The following is a 25789-nucleotide window of genomic DNA, read 5'->3' on the forward strand; positions in this document are numbered from 1 at the left end:
ATTAAAACAAATCTTACACTTTTTCTGACATAAAAATGTGACGACTATTTGTCTTCCTTTCACTCTTTTACAAAACAGGTTGTCATCCATTATGCAGACATTCTGTGCTGAAGTGTGTTTTGCTGGTTGTTGTTTTTTTTTTTTTTTTTTTTTACACGTACTCTGGAATATCTGCTTAAATACATAAATAAGCGTGCACAGTTTAAAGCCCCGTCCTGTGGGCAACATCGCAGATCATATCAACCACAGTTGATGTTTACTTAAGAGTTGTCTGAGCAGCGTGTTTCAGCACACCCACCCCCTTTGCAAACAACCTGAGGCAATCACCACACGTTTCCTCACTAGAAAGCACAAACAGATTTGGCTGCCTACACTCAAACACAAAGCAGCTCACGAGGTAGGAAGACTGTCCCATCACTTAAAGATAAAGTAATTAGAATAAACGTAGCCTCTAAATAGCTGCTGTCACTGTCACCAACCTGAGTCAGCGCCTGACTCAAAACCTTTTTTTTTTTTTTTTTTTTTCTTTGCTTGTTTTATGCCAGACACACAAGCTGTACCAATGTGATTAAGGATGGGGAGAATATCGCTTTCTTTCAAGTAATTTCAAATTTTTACAAGCCAAGACAAATACGTTTAGCATTGGACTGACAACATGTGCATTTAAATTGGCTCTAAACCCAAAAGGGCTGTAAACAATTCCCAGCTAATAGAAGAATAACTCTATGAGTAAAATTATAATTATAATGGAATAAAACAATGTTCAGCTGGCAACACTAACACACTGCAATGTTGTCTCATGTCTCTCTAACGTAACTCTGACGGAGCACAAGGCATTTTATTTTTGGGGGAAAGAATTTTAACATCTAAAGTTACAGGGAAAGAAAATGACTCATGGGACGTAATTATAAAGTGCCGTGGACAAAGTTTGAAGTCACAACTGGGACGGGCCTGAATACACTTTAAAAGGCAGTGGAATTAATATTTGATTGCACATTGGTACAAAAAATGTGTGCGGTGATATTATTTCATAACGAACGATATGTTTGTCTTAAAAATACATACATATTTGTAATATAAATATGTAATTTGACCTATACATTAGAGAAAATGTATTTTTACATAAATTTGCAAGCAAAAATTGCTAAGAAAATGCTAAACTAAAGCCAAGATAGACTATTACTCTGTTTCTAGTTGGGGCATTATTCTTTTGCCTTTGATACTGATACTGATTAGTTCCATCAGTGGACTGAATGTGATGCTTAACTCCACATCCTCAGTTTAGTAAATCAAATAAGAAACTAAACAAGTTGTGGATGTTTCACATCTGAAAGTGAGATTAGCAGGAGAAGAGAAGAAAGGAAAGCATACGAGAGCAGGAAATCTCTACAAAAGCATTTCCTGTGTGCACAAGCAGTTTACTGAATACATATCGACTTATTTCTATCCACACAAGTGTTGTTGTTATTTTGCACACGCGTATCTATGCACACATTATGCGTGTTGTACTTAAGGACCCTAATTAGTGAGGATATTAATCATAGATGAGACTTTGTGACACAAACATCTGTAAACAGAAAAAAAGGTGTCAATACTTTTAATGAGAAATTATGAACTGGAGAGTAAACCGTTGTGTTTTCGCTGTATATTTTTCCGATAATGCAACATGCTCGCACTTAAGATTTTATCATCATTTATTATGTGTAGCCAATACTCAAGGTTCAGAAAGCTAAGGACTTGGGCCAGAAATGTTTACAATGCTTTTATAGCACGTGTAAAACGATGGCATTTGTACTCCTCTTGAGTACTTGGTACCTAGCGTTATGAGTTTAAATATATACTATTTAAATAATACTACCTTTTGAGGGTTCATTCCTAAAAAGTAGTTCAGCAGTTGTTTTTTCTTTCACTTCTATGGATGTATCTGCATGTTTTATCTATTCTTCATTCAAACATACAACAGTTAATTTAGGATCTCCAAAGACAAATGCAGCCTAACATGAACACTATCCACTTACCCAACAGTTTATTATGTAACCCTAAGTTAAAGCCAATGCATTCTAACAGCCATTTTCCAATTAGCCTAATCTTAGCTTTAAAGAATAAACCTCCAGTTTACCGCATAACTATGCATTATTATAGTATTTTGTTTGTCGAGTGTTAGATTAGTATTGTGTTAATTAGCAAGTTGAGCTCTCTCTGTTGTGATTACAGGCTATTATCATTTAAAGGGGCAAATTATCGGGTCTGTGCTAGACACCCGATGATGCGGCTGCAGTTTTTTTTTTTTTTTGGCTGCTGATAGAAACTGAACAGACATCTGCTTCTTAATGGTGCTTTGACAATGGCGTTTGCTGCTGTGTGTTCTCATTTGCAAAGTCGGTAAAAGGAAACAGTCAGAATGAAAACATGAAAGCACAAGACAGTGAGGGACAGTAGCAAAATGACACCATGCCAAGTACATTAACATGGCCATCTGGCGTCTAATTCTTTCTCCAGCTCTGCTCACCCCTTGCCCCTATCATTGGGCTGGACTGGGCCCTTTTAGGACAAGGTCATGTTTTTGGCTTATGTTATGAATCTGCCACCTGATCCCAAAGGCGCCTCTGGGGGGGGGGGGGGGCCTGGCAGACCGGCATGCTGGCAGGGTGGCAGTAGTAACTCTGTGGTTGTGGTAAACTGACAGAAGCAAGACTGGATCATGCAATCTGGATCACACATGACACATAATAACAAAGTAACGCCTTTCTTTGTCGCTGGCCTTTGCGTTGTTTTCTTTGTGTTGCTGCCATATTCGCAACAACAGTTATAGTGATACGTTATAACATAATTTACTATTTGTGCGTGTGGCAATCCCTGCAAGTCTCTGTGCCAGAAAGATCACATAGCTGGAGTACAAAAAATCCATTCAGTGGAAATTGAAAACAAAAGTGATATGATAGCACAACAGAGTGGCAGAAATAAGTATAAAAGTCAGTCAGTGTGTAAAATTCAAGCCAAACGGAACAAATGCATGACTCATAAATCGTGTAGCGATCATAACCGATATGGAGTAAAACTATGAATCCTTCCAATGCTGGCTATTCCTTTGTGATGAAGCCAATGATTGTGATTTGAGCGAATAGGAAAACAGTATAAGTTAAACGCCTCCCCTGCTCTACTGTTAAACAGATCTGCTATATCTGCATTGCTGTCACATTGTTCTTTATTTGTCGAGCTGCCTGAGCATTTCTCTCCGTCCCTCCTTCTGTGGGTGGTGAGGTCAAAGGATGCTCTTCATACATTCATTCATAAGAGACAGCTGGATGAAAGACTTTGGAAATATTAACTCAACTCGTCTTCTCTCAAGCATGCAGCACTGGATGCTTTTCCTTTTGTTTATTGTATGAGATTTAGATTTTTTTTTGCTTCATTCAAACATTCGTGTGCATATCTCTTTTTTTCCCACATCAAGTTTAAAATGTGTAACATGCACAGAGAACATTTTCTCCTCAGAGCCAGAATTCTCTCGTCCATAAAAGATACATCTGCTAAATACAAATCTACTTTACAAAAAAATATGGCAGAAACCCTTATGAGAAGTCAATGGAGAGGTTCTGGAATTCTTTTGTTGTTCATAAATATACAACAATTTAAACACATTTCTGGCTGAGTGTGCTCACATACATGAACTGAACTTGGATTATATTCTGACTTGATTATTTGGAAGCAGCAGACATGAATTTTCCAACAGCAAGGTTGTTATCTTTTAAAAAAAATCAACAGCCGTGGCCAAGTGAGGTCATTCCCTGCTCAGCTGCCAGAGTGACAGTTACAGCGAAGAGGTTGAATCCTATTTAGAGTGATGACCGCTTGACAGGCCCTCAGCAACACCACACTGTTCCCTTCTCCCTCAAATGGCCCACAAATAAGACACCGAAGACACAAATACATTGTCTCAAGTTTGGCGGTGTCTCTTAAGGAAACAAACACAATTCTTATTTATGATTTAAAGGGACACTGTGTAGTATTTATGGGTTTATATAACCCAAAATCCACTCTTTTATACATATTATGTGCTCCTGCATTGTCTAGTCGCTGCATAATAGTTTTTGTTTCATTTTCGTAGTGTTTCAAAAAGTCATGTAAAATAACATGGTCGCGGGCCGCGGTTGCATCGCCACATTTGACCGGCTGAGGATACCGTAGCGCTCAGGGAAGGGAGGGGGTGAGCAGAGGAGCAGTTCTTTGTTGTAAATTTCGGCCTCTCCTCTAGATGGCACTATAAACTACTTACTTCACCTTTAATACTTTATCCATCTGCACTCTTTGTGGTTGTGTTTTTCGAGAACTTTGCTCTGAATGTGAATATGAGTGACTCGGTAACCATGCAATGAATTAATGCAATGAAGCCTCTTCATTTATCTTATTCTGTAACCATTGCAGGTCATTTTTGGATGAATTCAAAGTGGCGATTGCATATTTTACCAGTGCAGTTACACTCATGAGAGTGTTTGTGTGTTCACAGAGGATGGATAAGCCCTCCTCTGTTCTGTAGGTATGTCAGTGGAATCTGCAGCAGGCATTCATCAGAGAGAATAAATGTATGGGGACAAGGTTTCCCCCCCTCTCACAGTGCTAACCCAGTCTGAACAGAGACAAATTGTTCATATTCAAACTGCTCCCTAATGTCATTTTCTAAATTCATCATGACATGGTAGCTCAAAATGAAATGAGAGCCTACCTCTTTCATCATTATTGTGTTATCACCCGCCCCCTTTCTCCTCATTTCTCCTCCACATTGGTGTAAGTCGTTTCACCTCATTTCTTAAACAGTGATTCACTTTTTTTCCGATCCCCACTCGAACCCCCCCACCGCTTTTTTTTTTTTGTTTTAATCCAAATGACGCAGGCATACATCAAACAGATGCCGCAATGTTGTCATGAGCCTCCACTAAAACTGCAACAATTATTTACCATACGATAACACAAAAGAGACAGTCAACAAAACATCCCGTGCCCTCCAGAAATACTGCACCCCAGTTAAAATGTGCCAAAGAGGCTGAATAATAAAAGAGAAAAACGGCGCAGGCGAGTCATGTTTTCTTGCTCCTGAGTGTTCAGTGCTCAGAATTAAATGGCTTCAATTCAGAGTGAATGAGAGTCATTTTACATTTTTATTAGGCCTGATACTCTACACTTGAAAGGAGATGTATAATTTTATTATTTGATATATAAAAAAAAAGATCTATAACTAGTGTTGGGCCATTAACACCGTTAATGTTAACGCATGGTGCATTTCCATGACGACTGACCAGAAAAAGATGCAAATAACAAGCGTACTGCTTATGTTTGCCTCTGTTTTTAAAGTTTGGTTAGTTTAGTTATACTTTTGAGACTCATTTTAACATTTTAATCGGGAGACACGTAAACATGACGTCACGTGCATCTTTTTCCGGTCAGGCCTCATGAGTTAACCCCAGTAACGCCGTTAATGCCCCAGCACTATCTATAACCCATTGGTCACATTGACTGCTGAAGTTTATGTGTGGACGAGATAAAGTTTGACTTTTTAGTCTATAATGAGGCCCTATTTACATAACATCTGTCATGGAATGCATTTAGACAATGGATACCATGCATGGAGACCGGAAGTTGGGGGCAGCTAACCTGGTTATGGCACAGACTGCGGATAAAAAAGTTGATGTAGTCCTCAGAAGAAGCCAATTTAAGTAGTAAGAATATATATATATATTTTTTAAATATAGGGTTGGTTGGTTCATTTTATTGCTGACAAATCACTACATTGAAAGACATATTGTAGCCAACTGTACCTGTCAGTTGGTTGCACAGTGGATCCTAGAGTGTTGATTATTTGACGACATGCTGTTCGAGAGCAATCGCCACTGATTGTAATGGAATGAAATGTGAAATTATACTCTTTAGACTGAGAGACCGTCATTTCCGTCGAGTTCGCAGCTCTCTGCAGATACAGAATGGGGAAAATATGGACCGAGCCTTGACACTACATGCACACATCCACAGTGATTGTCGCTCAGTCTCAGTTTGTCTGCAGGACAAACTCACAGGGACAAAAACATTGGAGTGAACCTGACCCTGCTGTTTTGCTCTGCATTTACAGCTCATAGTTGGATGGAAGCTGGATTTGAATCTGTTATTTCTTGTTTTAATGGCACTATAGAGTCTGCATGAAGGTCGCAGCTCAAACGGAGAATGACCGGGGTGAGATGTGTCCTTTGAGATGTTAGTGGCTCTCCTGAGGCAGCCAGAACTGTGCAGATCCTTCTGAGTGGGTAGAGGGCACCTGGTGATTACCGCAGCCATTTTGATGACCCTCTGGGGCTCCCTCTTGTTTGCCACAGTGCAGCTGGGATACAGCACACAGTGAGGGTGCTCTCTATGGTTGAGCGGTAGAAGGACACTGGTTGATATGTTGCTCTTCTTCCGACTGGCGACCCTCAGAAAGTAGAGTCTCTGCTGTGCCTTCTTTAGCAGCCCTGTCATGTTCACGCCCCAGGTCGGGTCATCCTCAGTGTAGACTCCCAGGAAACGCATGTCCGTGACCTTTTTCCACACAATCCCCGCTGATGCTTATGGGTTGCGTGTCATTTCTTGGGTTACATTCATTCTACCTTAAACCAACCCTAATCTATACCTACATATAAGCCTAGTCTTAACCAGCCAAAATGTCCTTGATTCTTATGGTTTATATGTTTTCGGTCCTCACGGAGACACACACACACACTATAAAAAAGGAGAACACATGATATTTATAGAACCTCAAACTCATTAGAAGTGTTTCCTCATGAATAACATTGCATCAGGATGAATCACTATGTTATAGATTTCTGTGTGTTTCCCGCCTGTGTGTGTGAGCTACCCCTCTGTGAGCGTGTGCGATTGTGTGCTTTTCTCGGATAAACAGTAGTGAGAAGTGCCAGTAGTTGAAAAATGAGCACAACCTCTCCTCACTCTCCTCCCAGTGATTTAATCTCAGCCCTTTTGCCATTCGTCGCCAAATCTGTCATCGCAAAACAAATCTGTGGATAATCCTGTCCGCTCGTGTTTTGTTTGCATGACTCTGTGAAATAAGCATAAATAACCAGGACGGGAGGTCAGAATATTTCCTGGGTAAGCAGTAATTCTTTTGACAAGTGAAAGGGCAGTAAAGCACCCTGCATACACTCTTTGCTCTCTTTCTTCCTCTATTAATGAGACTTTCTTCACCACCACTTGAACTGAGGAATGAATCTACTTGCTTTGACTGAAATGAAGGTAATCTTCAAGCGGAGACTTTCTGTGCCCACTAAAAAAAAAGGAAAAATACTGTAATTTTCCAATTAGGGGCAAAATGTTAAACCTGCATTACATGGTAATTCAATTCATGCAGTTTGGTCAGTGTATAACCATGTCAAACTTCATGTATTCAAGCTCATGTCTTCTGTCCAACTGTATGCTGTCACAATTACATGCTGAACGTGGCTTTCTATAGTACTCGGTCGGTGCCATTGTATTTTCCCTGAAATTATGTGATTCTAAGCCTTGGTATTTCTGATCCAGGAACTGAAGGTTTATTTCTTGACTTGAGTTTCCATGTAAAAGCTCCATGTGCAGGGCTTAGGGGCACAGACCTGATCCCCACTGATTGAAAAGCAGCTCAGGTCTGAAGGTGCAATCATATCAGAGTCTGTCTGAAGCCTATGGATTTTCTCCGGTGGTAGACTTACCCCGAAATATAGTTTCCACAGGTGACATCTCTCTGGCTGTCGCATTCACGCTTGCTGCATTGGCAAACCTCTGGCAGTGAGTTGCTCTCTTCATTGCCACGTGGGAGGGCGGCAACTGAAGAAAAAAAAAACGAAGTTTGTTGCTCGAGCACGTCTGCAGCCACTTCCCACACTGCACACTTCCATCACATCCCCCACTCAACCTTATTGTGCTGCTAAATTAGAATTCATCGCTTGCCAAGCCATCTATTCTACCTCTCCGCTGCTTAATTGTCTAGAAAATTTAGGAGATTACCGGGCATGATTTATGTACAAATAATAATCTTTCAGAAACCTGGCTGTGTAAAGCATGGCATACATGCTGACACAGACTTGATGGCATGGGAGTCGAGCATTACCTTTCTCTTTCACTCTGTGTGTGCATTTGTGTATTCTTGCAAAAGCTGGAGAGAGAGAGAAGAAGTAAACAACCTCACAGACAAGAATTAAAATCACACATCGTGTTGCTGGTCACCGTGTGTTGTTGTTTTCTTTTTGACATTGTTTATTCATGGTTCCGCTGTCAGCCCACACACACACACATGCAGTGATATTGACCAGTGGGCTGTATGTGTGCAGACGTGCAGGTGTGTGCTGAACACCACATGCTCTCCACCTGAGAGGAAATCAAATGAGGCAGCGTGATTATAGCCTTACCAGTGTAATCTCACCTCTTAGAATGTCGCCGTGCAGCCCTCACATATCCTCTCCCCACTCAGCTCTCCACCGCCGTCCACTCTTCCTTCCACTACTCCAACCAAATTCGTGCTAAACCCAATTTATGTTTTTTCAAATAAAGCCTAATTTTTCCCGCCCTCTTGCCACTTCAAACAAAGTGGTTCCGTTTTTGTAATTGTTTTTTGAATCAGGGCCCTCCTCCCTTACCTATCTCTCTCTCTCTATCTTCCTCCGCAGATCCACTCTTGCAGTGATGCACCGTGGGTAGTGAAAGTCTGTGATGTAGTGCAAGCAGCAGCCTTTGCACAGGGTTAAAGAAAATAATGTTAGACTTTTGTAGTTGACATTTTATTTCATTCTGTGTGAATATTTGTATTAATTAGAAATGATACGATTGAAGGCCGACGCTGTCACATTTGAATCGATGCTGCTGTTGGTCATAAATTTCTCCATAGTATAATGTTGATTTGAGTATTTTAATCCCTAACTGATGCTACAGACAGGAAAAGTGATGATTTATTTATTTCACTGATTCTGGCTTTATTACAGGCCAAGAGTTATTTATTAGATCTCCCCGTTCAATATATCTTCTTGTTCCAAGGTCCAGTTTGATGACTAACAGGCCACTATAACATTTAGGGCTCCTGCATTTTGTAAGGCTCTGCCTGAGAAAATAAGGTCTGCTTACGCTGTCTTGCACTTTAACCCTTAGAACACAGAGCATTTTTTTTTTTTTTTTAAATGTACAGTCTATACAGAGGCTATAAGAATGTGCAGTATAGGGTGTCTTATATCTATTTATTTTCTCAACACAACCCAAACCAGGGTTTTCAAATTCAAATGACCTGGGGGCCTCTGAGTGTCTAGCAAATGAATCCATTAATAAAAAAATAAAAAACATACATAAATAACTCTTATGTGATATTAAGTGGTGGGCCGAAATGAATTCATTTTGGGGCCACATGTGGTCCATGGGCCGTGGGTTTGAGACCTCTGACCTAGACAATCTGATGAAAAAGAAAATGTAATTTTCACCAACTATATAAACACACCTGAGGAAAAAGTACTCAAAATGTTGACAATTAGATTTAATTTGTAAAATTTCGAAATATGTCACAGTTCACAGTCAAAGTTTCCTTGGCTCGTTTTTTGGAATAAAAAGGAAAAAACTGTCTATTTTGTGACTTCTGCACAATTACTGTTACTTTATATTTTATTACTTCACTACTAAAAATGTGATATACAATGAATCATAACATTTTAACTCAACAACACATAAGAAGATGAAAAAGCCTGAAAATGTGACCTATAAACACCCACCCCCAGGATGTCCATATAAGGAGTTTACCAAGTGTGCACCTGCGGCACAGATCCGTGCCATGTGAGCACTGAAGGTTAAAAACCCACTTCAAAGAAAAGAAAATAAGTTTTACAATGTGAACACTTTTCCTTTGAGTACTGCAAATGTCTGCTTTTATTTGAGAACACTTTGCTGCTGAGATTTGAAAAGTAAAAAATAATCATATTTATGACTATAATAAATGTACACATTTGCGTTGCAGAAAACAAACAAACAAGTACATCACCTGTGGTTTCAGTGTCTCAGTTGCTGTAAATGTTTGACGCTCAGAGTGGTGTTGAGGGCCCTCTGTGCCGTTCATTCAAAAAAATAAGCCGAACCTTCCCTGGAAATGAATGCTGGAGATGAATCGTATTATGGAAACTTGGTCAGAGTATAATGCTGATGTTGGAGAGAAATGTCTTTGCCTCTTAGATAATCATCATTATTTAAAGAAGGGACAGGCAGAAAGAGCAGAGGGGTGGTTTCTTAATTGTTCGGTTAATGCATTGCATAAAATGTGTTGCTCCAACACTCCTCTCTTCTACGGCTCCTGTTTTTAATTGAAAACCTGCCTCTGGGTTGATGCAGCTGTTACTGCATCGCGAAGCATTTAGCAATAACAAGGGCTCTTCCACAGTCTAGTTGTTGATTGATGGGAATTATAACCATGAAAATAACAATGCAGTGTGGTAATGATGATGATACAAGTAATTATAAAAAATTCTAATGGGTCTTGGTGGTGGTCGTGATGATTGTGATGATGATGATGATGATGATGATGATGATGATGATGAAGACGGATGGTGAACAAGTATCAGACTTGCATATGTGAATAAGCACGCCATACTGCTGCACGTACAGAATGTGTATTGTATATAAATGATTCCCACAGGATATGACGTTGTGTCCATGCGTTGCAGGGGATGATGTACCTGGAGGAGCGAAGGTTGGTTCACAGAGATCTGGCAGCACGAAACGTCCTGGTCAAATCGCCCAACCACATTAAGATCACCGACTTCGGCTTGGCTCGCCTGCTGGACGTCAATGAGAAGGAATATAATGCCGATGGAGGAAAGGTAAATAAGTACACTACCCTACCTCTGGTATGGTAGATAATTGTATTTTAAAAAAAATCCTGAATCTGGTTCCTTATCTGGATCACCACCTCATAATTTATTTCTTGGGGCATAATACATCTCTGAATTCCATCCAAATCTGTCTCTGCATTTTTTTGAATTATGCTGCTCACAGACAGACAGAGGAAAAAAAACATAACCATACAAGGTTAAAGGTACAGTAGCAGTTTAGCCAACACCACTGAATAAGGTGTTTTGAATAATGGTGCACTCACACTGAATGCATCGCAGAATTTCACATCACATTACTAAAACAAGCTGGTGTTGTCTTGTAGTAACACATGCTAAATTACATTTTCAGAACTTACAAGGTAGAAGAATTTCCCATCTCACTTTTTCGCTGAGCCTTCTCTTTCTTTTGCCCTGTACCGCTCTTTTCAGAGTGTGCACATGGCGCGACCATTTTATGGATGTTGGAAGATTTATAATCGTGACCAAATTTAGTGTGTTTCGCGTCACCAGATTTCACAGTTCGCGTCACCTGCCACAACTGATATGAAATTCACGCCCGCTTCCGTCTTTCCCACACCAACAATCCCAGCTGACGTATGACGAAAGGCAGGGTACAACCTGGACAGAGCACTGAGAGAAACGTTTGTAGATTAATAGTTAAAGGTGCATTATGTAATAAATCTAAAGCAACTGGCCATAAAATCCTCCTTATATGTCAGAGACTCAGGAATAATGTTCATATAACAAACTGAACTCACCAACAACAACAACAACAGTACAGCCAAAATATTTGCATTAAAAAAACATTTTGCAGACTGCAAATCATGTTTATGTTTTGATATCATGTTTTGGCATGTGGCGCCACCTACCGCTGTCTACCAATCATTGCAGTCAGTAGAGTCTCAGTTGCCGAGCAAACACAGGTTGCCAGTTATGTCAGAAAACGAAACCTAAAAGACCTCAGTATTTTGAATTTGAATGTAGTAACCGTTGTTGGCCACATTCTTACATATGGCACCTTTAAAGATTAGTGTGCCATTTTGGAAAATTAAATCAGGTTCAGGTTCTACACGAAGAGTAAGATGAGAGAATCAGCACAACATTTTGTGTTCATTTTAGAGTTGGCATGATTGCTTAAAAATGTCAAGGGGCTGATGGATGCAAATAATAAATTAGTTAATTTGCCTTCAAATGAAAAAAAAAAAAAGAAAAAGATCTGCCTGGTAGTTTACATACATAAGCAGATCCAGGTTAGTAGCTTTCAACCAGGTGCAGTTGCCGCATAGCGATTGAAGAGATTACATTTCTATCGATCGCAATGCCATGAACTATTTACCTTTTACATTTAACGTAATTTTCTTCATATTTAAAAATAGTATTGGCATAATGTTTTAATCGACCTGTGTGTGTGTGTGTATTGCGTCTTGCCTGGCTCTCGCTCTCCCTGCATCCCTCTAAAGGGATAAGTGGTCTAAATAATGGATGGTGGGTGGAAAATGTTTTAATGGGACTAAAATTTATCTTTCTATCTTAAAGGTCTGAATGGATGAAGTCACAGGGATCTTAGTGGCAATTATTATTTCCCCACAGTTGTCATTCCGGTATTATTAAAGCACATATGGATGTGTTGGTATAGTTACACTGTACTGCACTAATACTGTATGCTCTATGTGATCGTTTGAGCCAGCAGACGTGGATGATATTTGGTTTTGCTTCCGCTCTGATACACAATAATATTGAAATACTTGTTTGGACTTTACCATTAACACTCAGTAGGAGACAGCAGTGACAAACAAAAACGCATTAGCATTTATTAGGGTTTTATATCCAGACAGAGGAACAAATGACAGCTTTATTGGAGGAAGTGAGAAACTGTTCCGCTCTGTTGGTGCATTTTGTGGAACGGAAATCACAAAACCGTGCGAACAATGTCACAAATACTTCCTCGGGGCTCACTTTAACGCCGACTTCCTGGCCTCTTCTAATTTTTGTTCATCTCTTTCTTGTTTGATTGTTGTTATCAAACCATCTCTTCTCAAGAAACTAATCAAATCTGAGCAAAAGGCAGACAGACTCTAACCTTCCACACATGCCCCCTCTTGACCTCCATAACTGTAATCAATATGACTTTGTTTCGGATATAATTATTTTCACGAAAACTGCCCTCCATCTGACCCTGACTTATCCAAATAAACATTCTGTCATCAAACCTGATTTTTCTGTCTTTTTTCTCCTTAATGTGAATTGCGTAGTAATTTCTGCCAAAGCACTGCACTGCATACAAAAAAAAAAGAATCCACTTTTTAGTCTCAACCAAGCAATTATGTCATCACCTTCCAAATGTTGTTTACAGAGACACTGACTATTGTGAGCAGCTTTTTAAAGGTGGATATTGCACATGTATAATAACACAGTCCTGTGCTTGTTTTTGTCAGATGCCCATCAAGTGGATGGCCTTGGAGTGTATCCATTACAGGAAGTTTACTCACCAGAGTGATGTTTGGAGTTATGGTAAGCTTTCAAGTTCACTTGTGAGTGGAAGTGGATTTTGTCCATTAGGTTTTTACTGTGCTATTTAGTATATAATAAAGGAGACAAGGTAGTGATGAGGTGTATTCTTAAAGCTATTTTTTTTTTATTTTAGAATCATGTTCTTGTATCTGAAACCTGTGTCAGGCACTTTCAGTGCATGTCTTCCGAACAAATAACTATAATAGAATATAATAATATATGTACTGTGCAGAAGCACAGCCACTCAAAGCTCCATTTTAGAACCTCTATCACTCAGCCACAGTCTGCCTCCCACCCCACCCACTCTCTCTCTCACACACACACACTGTTTTCCATGACTTGGAGACTTAATCTTACCTTAACCATAATAACTAGTGGTCTAATCCTAACCCTGACTCAAACCTCAACCTCAGTGTAACTTTTAAACCTGTCTTCACCTTAAAATATAATTTTAAAAAAGCGATGCAGTCGATGCAGATGTGTGTTTCCTATGTACTTTGGTAGATTATCTGTTTTTTTTTAACATAGCATTACTTGTCCAGACTACATCCAAGACACTTGATTGGAGCTGCATGGTATAAAGGACATGCAGGCACATAATAATGTTTACATTTAAACGTATAACTTAAAAAAAATCCTGGTTGGCCAATATAAATCCACACCATCTATACGCTTTCTTCACTAACTAAATTTGAGTTCTTTCATCAAGCAAAGTTCATATACAGCAGACAAAGTGAAATGGTGGAATCCTGGATGGCCAACATGTTCTCCAGCGTAATGAGAATAAGATAAGAGAGCCTGATCATCAGACCTGCAAATTGCACTATAGATTGTTATGTTTCTTTCGGATTTGAAATTGGGCAAACAATCTGTGTCACTGGAATAATCCTCACTACATTAGGTCTGGAACCATAAGTCATTTTCTCAACTTTAGAAATCTGTCAACAGTGTGACTCCCTACTGGTGCTACTGGTGTTATCTCCCCTGTATTAGAACTGAGTCATTGATTTTTGAAGCCTGACCAACTCCTCTATAAAACTCTAAGTGCAACCATAATAAGGTCAATGTTTCCTCATCACCTCCACTATTAACACTTGAGTTCCAGCAATATATTAATATAACAACATTGCTGCCTTATTTTTCTGTTACAGTTGTGTACGTATTGATTTTTTTTTTTCAACCAGTCTGGAGTGGACTGTGAGTAGCACTCACTGAGTACATTTATGATACAGTTCGAGCACTACTCGACTCACGCACGTCCTTCTCCATTACTTAGTACTTCCTCGACGTGGGTTGGGTCCTCAGAGCACAGCTACGGGAAAACTGCCTTTAAGTTGTTTTAAATGCAACACAAACGCCACCAAACACTGGAAGGTCTGCACCGTCTAGTAATTCTGCGGACTGAACCAAAAAAGGAACCAAAAAATGTACCAGGTAACAGGTTACTATACCTAATGGAAAGAAGAAGAAGAAGAAAAAAGTAGAGCTAAGTAGTGCTAGAACTGTATAATGCAGAAGCCCCATTACTGTCACAGGGTCACCCTTTGCCCATGCAGAGAAGCCTCATCACTAAAAGACTTAGAAATAAAGAACTTTAGATGCACGTGAAATGAATATCAAACCACTGCTTAATTTAAAAAGAATAAAATAAAAAGGGTAAATTAATTTAGTAAATTCAGAATTTCTAAATTTACTCTATTTACAGTTCACATTATTCGTAGTTAGGTTTCTTACCTCCCTCTGATTATCAGTTTATTGTTCATCCGAAATCACTGATATCATTTGCTGAGTAGAGTCACGTTATGATTTACAGTACATTTAACTGGTCTGTATACACTGGACCTCTGGTGCCATCACGGCTACGAAAGCTATGCTAGTTAAAATACAATTGCGGCATCAAAAGCATGGCAATTATCAATGATTAATGGAAATGGAAAAGTCCAGGTTTGGATAGGAATTGCATCTGGTTCCTGATCCAGATCACGTTCTGCCCCGAGTGCTGATCTACAACTTCAACTGCTGTAATGTTGAGTCTTTGCATGCGTCAGCACATCAGCAAGCTTTAAATCAAAAGACAATTATGCTCAGTCTAATGCAGCGTTCGTGGATTTATTTCAAAGAACAGTTTCCTGTTGAGGTCTTTCTTTGACTCTTAGAATATTTTGTAAAAAAAAATTGACAAAATTAGTTATATCAAGAGAGCAATATGTGTTACATATAATAGTTTAAATAAAACTATCAGTGCGGTTTAGTGCATCCATGTCCCTTGTGGTCATCTATCACTGGTAGCTATTATACCTTCATCTCATTGTGTGCATTTACTCTGCTTTCCATTCAGTAGCTCATTAACACTAACAAGATGAAGGCTGATGAGTGCTAAAAGTTCAGACGAGCTGATGACTTTCAAGACTGTGATGAGTTCCTCTCCTGTCCTCTGCTAAGTCATGTCTCTTATGTCTCCTCTTTAGACTTTATCTTGTTACTACTTTCATCATCTTTCATCTTCACCCCGGCCCTCTGATCTCCTGGTTTTAATATTTGTTTCATTTTTTTCCCTCATGTTTATTCTTTTCTTACTTGAACTTATATTTACGCATTATTCTTCCTTGGCTTTCCCTTTTTTTTACTAATTTCTTCTCTGTATTTGAATCTCACACTTTACCCTTCTTAACCCTTTAACACCGAGCCGATCGAAGACGGCACTTTGCATTACCGTAATTACGTAATGATTTGTAAAACTGTTGAAATTTCAAATTTAACACGCAAATATGGTGTTCATGCACAACGACAGTGTTTTTTTTCTCAATAAAACTTTTAGTTTTTCTTCATTATGAATCGATACACTATTTTAACTTGCAGTAAATTATAAACACCTGGCAGTTATTGGAAGTTATTCTGGAAAAATGGGCAAAAGCACAATTTTATGAACATTTAATGGTGTAAATATGCACACAAAAAAAAGTCCAGACGGACATTTTGAGGCTTAGGTGCTCTCTTAACATTTTAGTCAAAATGTAACCTGGAAAACATACAGTTTAGTTGTGGGGGCAACACATTTTTTAAGACATAGTTGTGCATCTCTTCTGTTTATCAATCCTGCATCCCTCTTCTTTTTTTTTCTTTTTAGGAGTAACCATCTGGGAGCTGATGACCTTTGGAGGGAAGCCATATGATGGGATTTCCACCAGAGACATCCCAGACCTGCTAGAGAAAGGAGAACGCCTTCCGCAGCCGCCGATCTCCACCATCGATGTCTACATGGTCATGGTCAAATGTAAGTAGAACCACTCGAGGTGTCTTAATAATGATACACCCATACATCCATCTGTTTTCCATGCCACTAATCGTTTGAGGGTTGCAGGGGGAGCTGAACACAACACCATCTGATATTAGTTGAATGACGGGGTCTGTGATTTAACAAATTATTTTGGCAGCGGTGCAATCGACAATCTGAAAATGTGCCATTCGGAAGAGTCACGATTTCCAGCTTTTCAGGTCACAGTACACAGGAGACAAACCAGCGGATTTTATGTTTTTTAGTTAAAGCAGACAAAATAATTGTGCTTTTACCGAGTCATTTTCAAAAATGCCACCACTGATTTATGAACTACAAACGGTCCAAGTGATGTCAAAGATTAATGTCTGAAAGCAGAAAAGTTGTATTTTTTATTCATGAGTGAGATACCCTTCAAATATAATTAAGGAGGATTAGTGGTTAACGATAATTAGGGAGTCATTTCTCTGACTGACTGTGAGGCCCACTGCCAACGCGTTAGCCTTATAGCTCAGTCACTGCTGTCACACTGTCAGACACTGGGGTCATTGGTGATGTTGTAACTTTTGGCTTCTGCTGCCAGGAAAAAGAGGTGCCAGCACCACGAGGCCTTGTCCTCTACTCTCTAAGCTGAAGCCTATGGCCCTCACTGTCACCTTGACTCTTACTGACACACTAAACCTGTGCCAACCTGGCAAATACACACACAGCAGGGATAGGTCATTGTTACGAGTCTATAACCTCTCTTCTCAAACACCCAGTCTGCACATTATACAGTACTACACTTTATTTTCAATACACTTTTGGATTTGTTGGCACGAAACTAAGCAACCAAGATAAAAGATCCCTTTTACATATGAAATTTCCTGTATCTGTATGTGTGTACTTTGCGTGTAAAGCCACATTCTCTCTTTGGACCCCTTTGCCTTATTTCCCTGGACACCTCAACAGGCTCTACTCAGGGCCAGATCACATGATTGCTTTGGCACGGGAACGATGTGCTCACAGAGAAAATTGGCAGAGGAGCGTATTACTCCATATGGCATCTCAAGTGATGAAACAGTGTTTATCTTTAGAGTGGAAAAAAGTGATTAAAATAAAGAGAATGTCACATAAAAATCAGTAATTGTTCATTATGGGACAAATGACAACATTTTTGTACCATAAAAAAAATGAGTTATATTGAGAATCTTCTGAGACTTTAAGAAACAGGAAGCACATTTGCATCTGTCAGAGTGTAATTTGTCACGCTTCGCTGATTTAATGTTTAACATGTAGGTTGATCTGTCGTTCTTGCGACATTGCTTTGGCGCAGGGAAATAAATGGGTGGGCCGGGTTTGACGAAGGCACAATAGTGATCTAACTACTGAGGCAGATGTGCTGTGGAGGTATAGCCTTCTGGATGTCTCGTGTTTAGTGACACTCTCAATTGTCATTCACACGTGTGCATGTGAAAAAAAATAAAATGTTTTTTTAGGTCTCAAAGGATTCGGATGAAAGCGAAATAGCACAAATATGAGCTTGGGACTCATGACATTGTATGCATACTTATTAGTGAGGGACCTTGTGTATGGAATCATAATAAGGGGAAGCTGATCACCACTGATGTTCTCTTCCACCCATCTGCAGGTGCAGACATAAAGATATTATTTCATAATGAATTAAGTCGAATAATAAAATATTCAGTATCCACAGGTTTAAATATCAATATCTGTATGCAGAGCCTCATACTGATCAAAAATTATCCTTCACATTGTTTCCAGGCTGGATGATTGATGCAGACAGTCGGCCCAAATTCAAGGAGCTGGCTGCAGAGTTCACTCGAATGGCGCGCGATCCCCAGAGATACCTCGTCATCCAGGTATGTAATCCTTTTTGGTTTAGCCACATTAGTTAAATGTCTCCTAAAAGTGTCTCTTGTTGTTTGGGCCAATTTATAGAGGGGTGTATCATGGTAGGGGATAACATTAAAAATTCAATACAAATGACATTTTACTTTGCATATTGCTTTTTATACACACCGACATTTAGTTATTTGTGTTTTTATCTTAAATTTTTTTTTATTTTTATTGCCGGTGTTAGTCAGAAGTATAAAGGAATGCTTTAGTCAGTGGCAGATGTTAAGGTAATAATCACAAGAAGATATTTTTACCAATTAAGACGTAAAAGCCGAAAATGTCACAAAAATACAAATCTTGTAATTACATACGTTATTGTTATTTACGCCAAATAATTAACTTGATTAGTAATGTCAGCCTTTACATACATTCTTGTGATTTCAATGAAACATCTGATTATTTTTTCCGGACCACTACACACACACACACACACAGGGGGATGACCGCATGAAGCTGCCCAGCCCCAACGACAGCAAGTTCTTTCAAAGCCTCCTGGACGAGGAGGAGCTGGAGGACCTGATGGATGTTGACGAGTATCTGGTGCCGCACTCCTTCAACATTCCACCACTGGCATACACGTCCCGCCCGTGCATGGACTCCAACAAGGTATTTGTAATACGAATCTGTGGAGACCCTCGGGGTATGATTCGATAATAACGTGTCTGTGAAGGTCATAGGGCCAATTCCAATTCCTATCTTAACCCTCAATCTCAAACCTTAATCTTAACTGGCCCTCAAAACCAAGTGTTGAGGGTTATTCTGTCACTTAGAAATGGGACACCCCTTAAATGCAGATACGTCTTCAGACTGTAGGGGGCAGAATAACGCGAAAGCTGCGTCCAGTCTGTCAACTCCAAAAAAGAAGAAGAAGAAGAACACATTTACGTCACGATTATTTATTACGATCCGTTTGTCAGTCAAGTTATTAGGTTGTCAGTTAGTTATAAGATGATACTCGTACAAATACCACAACCACGGACATATTCAGCTGACAGTTACCACACACCACGGCTTATTGAAAAGTAAACTCTAGCAAACGATCGCTTGTCCGCACCGGCCGGCTATTGACAAAAGATCGTCAAATAAAAATAAATGTTACGCAACAATGACGTCAGTAATCCATAATATGGGCCTAAACTAAAAAGATAAAACAATGGTTTTCATAATTTTTATATCTCTATTAACAAAGAAAATACTTAATTTGTATCGTACTTGCTTCGCTGCTTTCGACACCATCTTTCTTATGTGAAAACACGCAATGCATTCTGGGTAGCCCTTGCTCCCAAGGGTGGTCTCGGAAAATCTCAATATTGAGGGCGATACAGCCCTCTACTTAATTTTTCTGAGAATCAGGACAGCACTTGCACTAGAGGGAGCGCGCATTTTTGAGATTGAGGGTTAAGATTGAGGGTTAAGCAAGGAATTGGAATTCACTCCATAGTCATCTACTGTAGTTACTGTAGCTGTAGGCGACTTCAACTAACTACAGGGGATTCAATAAGAACCAAATAGACCATTACTGGCTGACTACACCAGGATCAATTTCAAGGCCTTTCTTAGCTTTATCACAGCTATAGAGTTGTTTCCCCCAAAGCGGTACAATTCAGTTAAATTCTGTACCTTGCATCATTTGTTGGGTTTCCATTCAGAAGTGGACTCTGTACACACTGGAGTGACCTGTTGAGTCATCACTTATGTGTGATAGTAGGGCAGTCGGCGGTGTTAATCCATGCAACCTGTCGAACAAAGCTGCTAACTCCTGTGATGAACAGCCGTGTTGCATGAAGAAAGATGGCAAAGTGCTGGATGTCCCCCTCCATTGTTACCTGTGTCACATTCTTTTTTTTTGTGTAGTTTATTTGCAAACTACGCTCTATTGCATTGGTATGAAGTCTATTCTATGATATTTACCGACACAGCTTTAAACATCCAGCCCACACACACACACACAATCTGCACTAACACTGTACTGCTTTATAGTACGTCTCCTATTTGATCTGGATACTCAGCTTCTGCTTGTGGAAGTTTTGATGTCTTAAAGCATATGTGTGACCTTCACAATTCAGATGATTTAGTTTCGTTTTCTGTATAAATGTGGGAGCGAGTTTCCTTTAGTGTGCAGGTTGCTGCAGGACAGTCCAGTTCAAGAGATCTCAAAACAAAAGCCATCTCACTTTCACTTTCTTCTCTGTCCGATCTCCTTCTTCTCTCTCCATTGTGAAACTACGGCAATTGCCTTCTTCAAAACTGACTCCTTCAGTCTCAAATGTCCATCGTCTTCCTTTTTCTATTTGAAGCCATCACAAAAACACTGGCATCACACAGCTAGACAACTCAGCCATTTTGTATTCTAGTATCCCCCCCTTTGTTGTTTGGTGTCAGAATACAACAACTGCTGAATGCCAATAACACAAACAACTGTTCCAGTTCTGTTTGGTGCATTTTCAGAAGCGTGGAAGATTATTTTGACAACAACAAGTTCTTATCTGCTATTTTTCTGCTTTCATATTACATTGGCTACTTAATTATTAACTTTGTGTGGTTTCGTTCACTTTACAACACAGTAACACCTTTTCTTTTTCTAAACTCACATATTGAAAACCCATATGTCATATAAATTGTCATTGTCACTATGCATCCCAGTGCCCAATGGCATTTTGAGAGTTCAGAATTGATAATGAGAAGTATTCAATTCAGCGGTGGCCTCAAGTGCAAGCATGGTGACACACTCCTTGTTCTCCTCGGGCTCTTACTTTACCCTCTTAAATATTCAGCCGCAATGTTAAGACTCTAACACAGAGGATTAATTAAGTCCACAATGGTCTTCATTGTAAGAGTTTAAGACAACAATATGCTTGTCACCCTGCTGGTACCACTTCACATGATTATTTATTTAAGATCACGATTTTCCTTTGTGTTCAGGTTGGTGCTGGTATTTTTTATCAACTGATGTTAATAAATTAGTACTCAAACCAGGACATGCCAGTAGCCAAACTTTGCTTTGAAGATGCTTTTTGCTGCTGATAAAAAAAAAAAAAGTTCATTAGAGGGGTGTACCAGCAGCAACTACTGTCTAAATCGTGGCACATGCCTACATGATAACAAATAATTGGGTTCCTAGTTCAATAAAAGAGTTAAATAAAAAACAGTTTTGAAGTGGGATATGACCCTGAGTCTTAATACACAGACCAGAAATAAATGAAGGTTTGTCCCTTTTGACTTTCTTGTCCTTGTGTTTAAGGAGAAAATGTGTGTAACAGGAAAATAACAGGTTTTTTTTTTGTCATGGTAGGAAGATCACAGGCTTATCAGACTCCATGGACATGAAACGGAAAACAAAGAATTCGCTGGAAGAAGGAGGAACAAAGATAAATTAGAATAAAGCTCACAGTGAGGTTCTAAAAAAGCACTGTTTTGCTGTGAGCATAGACACAAATGTACACAGCAGGGCAGGGCTGATATGGCTGCAGACTTTGCTGCATGGAGCCATTTAATTAAAAACATTTTAATTAAATTGTCCTTGGCAGTCACGCAGCCATATCATTGTTTGGCACTGCTGTTTGTCTCCCCTGCCTGTCACTTTGAAATATTACAGATGACACAAAAAATACTACAAAGGATTTTATTATTCAAAAATATTTTTTTTGTTTATTTTTGATGATTAATTTATAGTTGTTTATTATGGTGTACTTTCATAGATCATAAAAGCTGGACAATCCACTCCTAACTTAGAGAAGATGCTGGTCCCTGACTAAACCCGTCTCCCTGCTCTCCATCTACCTAGAACCAATTTAGCTACCAGGACCCCAGTTTCAGCATGGAGGACATGCTGGCCACCCTCCCCAGAGTGGTCTCTGTTCCACCTGTATCTGGAAGTTGCCTCCCTCCACAGGACCTGGCCTCAGGGGGACAACTCGGTAGTGGATTTGTCCGCGGCAACCAAGACGACCCTCGCTGCAATGGCACCCTGAGGAAGCAGGCCTCCCCAAGGTCGAGCACCCTCGGGACATGTTCCGCTCTCGGCGCAGGTCAAGGTAAAGCTTAGTGTGCTACTGAAAATTGTGGAAAAACTGAGAGCAGTAATAGTATTTGTGCCGTGAAGGTTTTGGAGTAAGAGTGAGGAAGGTCTGAGAGTCTGTTGTGTGTTGAGCTGAAGAATGGCCAAGGAGAACAGGGGTGCACTCGATGTGTCATGTCCTCCAGTTGTGAAGATCTGGAAATAATCTGCTCTCGGCTTGTTCATTGTCTGCGTTTCGGGGACGCACCAGGCTCTGATTGGCTTGTGAATGGCAAGGAATGGACACAATCGCTTCCACTTGGAGCCAACCTTGAAACTAGCTCTGTGCAATAACATGATCTCCTAACAACTGGACTTACAACTACCAATGGCTCTAAGTTTATAATGAATAATATTTAATAACGCTAAAGGCTGACCATGGAAAAACTACATCCTGAGTATCACAACATTGTTTATTTAGTTATATTAGTTTTATCACATTACTGTTTATCATTTGTTTTAAAATCCTTGTATAGTCCTTTTTTTTTTACTACATTAAAACCCAATTCCACACTATTAGGACCACCTTTAAATGTCAACTGAAAAAAAAAAAAAAGGTTTATGGTTATTTGTGTAAGCATCATACTTCACTGCTTGACTGATCATACGTATCTGCCGTTTTCTCCCATTGGATTTGTGCTGTGATGATGGATCACTCAGCAGTTTAGTCGAGGATTTGGGGAATTAGGACCAAAAGGCTAAGCTCATATCTTTCCGCTGGAGAGAGGCAACAGTAGTGACTTCTAGTTCTCTTAAGACCACCCTGTGCAAGACGTTGCACTTATTCACCTATGAATAAGCACAAAACTAACTCTTAACTTATCATAACACACATTGGTCTCCATTTCTTCTACTCAGCAGCACTTTTTTTTTTTTTTTTTTTTACCTCCTTCCACATTTATTTGGCTGGAAATATTTGAGAAAATCTCCCTAGAGCACATGCCTCTGCCAGATCTGCTCCAAAATTGGATGGGTTCTTCCTTAGATCATGCTCCCACTCCTCCGCAAGAATTCATAAAATATTGGTTTGTAATTTTTTTAAGTAAATGCGCTAACAAACAAGAAGGCAAATACAGTACAAAAAAAAACATAATCTCCTCTGTTGAAGTAATTGAGCCTCGAATGAGAATTATGATCTTTCATTACACATTAAATGTGACCATGTGTGAACAGGGATGGCTCTGGTTATACAGAGGTATCCACCAATCTATTCCCATCCAATCCAATAAAATAACAATAAATAACAACAATACAACTATAACATACTGTAGAAAATATAAAAACAACACAAATAAACAGTTCATACAAGAAAACGATAAAGATGTGTTTCAAAAGATACAAAATAAAATGAATTTCTCTCCTCCTTCCAAAACTAAAAGAGTCCCTTAGAGATGTAGTGCATCATCTTTTTGAAAATGCAAAAGTACATCCTGCATTAAAAGGATTTACACATATTTACTGATCGTTTTCCATGTGCCATAATTCAAACCTATTTATTTTAAACCTGCTTTTTTTTCTCCTTTGTTTTACCTCCCAAGGCGGAGGGGACGACAGCAGTGGACAGCGATACAGTGCCGATCCCACTGGTCTTTTAGCGGAGCGGACAAAAGTGGACAAGGACCAGGAGGGCTTAATGGCTGCCATGAGAGACAAGAACAACTCAGGTTAAATTAAATTAAATTAAATTGACAGATTTAAAAATCATAAATGTGTCCATAAAGCTGCTAAATCCAACCAATGCACATGTTTTTTATAATGAAAGGAGATTAAAAAAAACAACAACAAAAACGACTTGCTAATACTATCACCCTTTTGTTTCTAGACTATATCAACCCTGTAGAGGAAAACCCATTTGTCACGCGTCGGCGGAATGGCGATGCCCATGCAGTGATTGATGGAGCGGGTTGCCACACCCTGCACATGACCGGAGCGACCGCCACTCCCAAGATCCAGTCCACCCACAGGGACGACGAGTACGTCAATGAACCGCTCTACCTGAATTCTCTGCTGAACCCTGGGGACAAAAATGGATTGGCCGGCACAGTCTCCATCTCTGGCCCCGGAGCGACCGCTGCGCAGACGGTATCTCAGACGGTCAACCCATCAACATCGAGCCACGCCGTCTCATCCGCTGGATTCGGGTTACCTCCTGGCCACCTCCCCCATCCCTCATATCCATCACACACCCTGCATCCAGGGCATTCGGGACATGCTCTGCACTCGGGCGTCAGCAGCAGCAACACCATCATGTATGATAAGAAGGGCAAGAAAGCCACGTTTGACAATCCCGAATACTGGCAGCACAGTCTGCCCCCAAAGTCCACACTGCACAACCCCGAGTATCTGCAGGACTGCAGCACGCGCTTCTTCTACCGACAGAACGGACGCATTCGCCCCGCTGTGGCTGAGAACCAGGAATATTTGTCCGAGGCCGCAATGAAAGCCGGCAACGTGTTGCCGCCCCCGCCATACAGACAGAGGAACACTGTAGTGTAGTGACCCACCTGTCGTACAACTGAGGGGTGACTAGAGGGATAAGTGTTGAGATAATTGGAACATGAACAGTCATTACGTTTCCTTGCTTCACTTGTCTGCCTGGGCTTTTCTTGCACTGTCCCCGAGTCCTTTCTCTCTCCGTTATATCTGATTGCAAGTCTTTTATTCTCACTCCGTGGCTCTGCCTTCACAGGACGACAACGGTCATCGACAGCCTCACTTTGCTTCGACTAAGTTTTTAAGCTTCGCGCTCGATCCCCGGAGCAAGTAGACGCATCTCGTCAACGGTGGGTTCGAGTCTCGTCACGTCCATGGCATTATTAGTACCTGTTTACTTGAGTTACAGGAACAACACGATCAAAAAAAAAAGATGCTGAAGAGCAGAGAAAGAAACAAGCGAATGTGAGCCCAAAGAGAAACATCATTGCCATGACCTTTCATGAATTATGAATGCTTTTCTTTTCACGCCAATAAATTACTATTCACCATTTCACCATGTTCTCATTTTCCACACTGCTATTGCTTGTGTGCAAACGACATACAGTAAAGCACATGCTCTATGGAGCCCAGATGTGGCTTGAACATGCCTGTTCATGTGTTTTTTTTTGTTTTGTTTTTAATGTATTCATATTACTGCACCAGTGATGGAATTTAAACATGGATCACACACGCGTCTTA

At 40.0% G+C, this 25789-nt stretch overlaps 1 protein-coding gene across 3 annotated transcripts in view; it reads left to right on the top strand.

Annotated features, from left to right (window-relative positions):
• Positions 1-25111, top strand: part of erbb4b (erb-b2 receptor tyrosine kinase 4b) — a gene marked incomplete at both ends in the record, with an annotated part of 268165 nt that extends 243054 nt beyond the window's left edge. The window contains 8 exons of one of the 3 annotated variants that reach the window (XM_083908815.1): positions 10707-10862; positions 13310-13385; positions 16513-16659; positions 18424-18521; positions 18994-19164; positions 22343-22602; positions 24125-24279; positions 24438-25111. In XM_083908815.1, coding sequence (XP_083764941.1) covers positions 10707-10862; positions 13310-13385; positions 16513-16659; positions 18424-18521; positions 18994-19164; positions 22343-22602; positions 24125-24279; positions 24438-25111 — 1737 coding nt within the window. The remainder of the gene's footprint in view (positions 1-10706; positions 10863-13309; positions 13386-16512; positions 16660-18423; positions 18522-18993; positions 19165-22342; positions 22603-24124; positions 24280-24437) is intronic. The other 2 variants (XM_083908817.1, XM_083908816.1) reach the window with 2 other exon arrangements.
• Between the last annotated feature and the right edge of the window lie 678 nt (positions 25112-25789).

The sequence above is a fragment of the Microchirus variegatus genome (genome assembly GCF_963457635.1).
Source record: "Microchirus variegatus genome assembly, chromosome: 22".
In the NCBI taxonomy this organism is placed as follows: Eukaryota; Metazoa; Chordata; class Actinopteri; order Pleuronectiformes; family Soleidae; genus Microchirus; species Microchirus variegatus.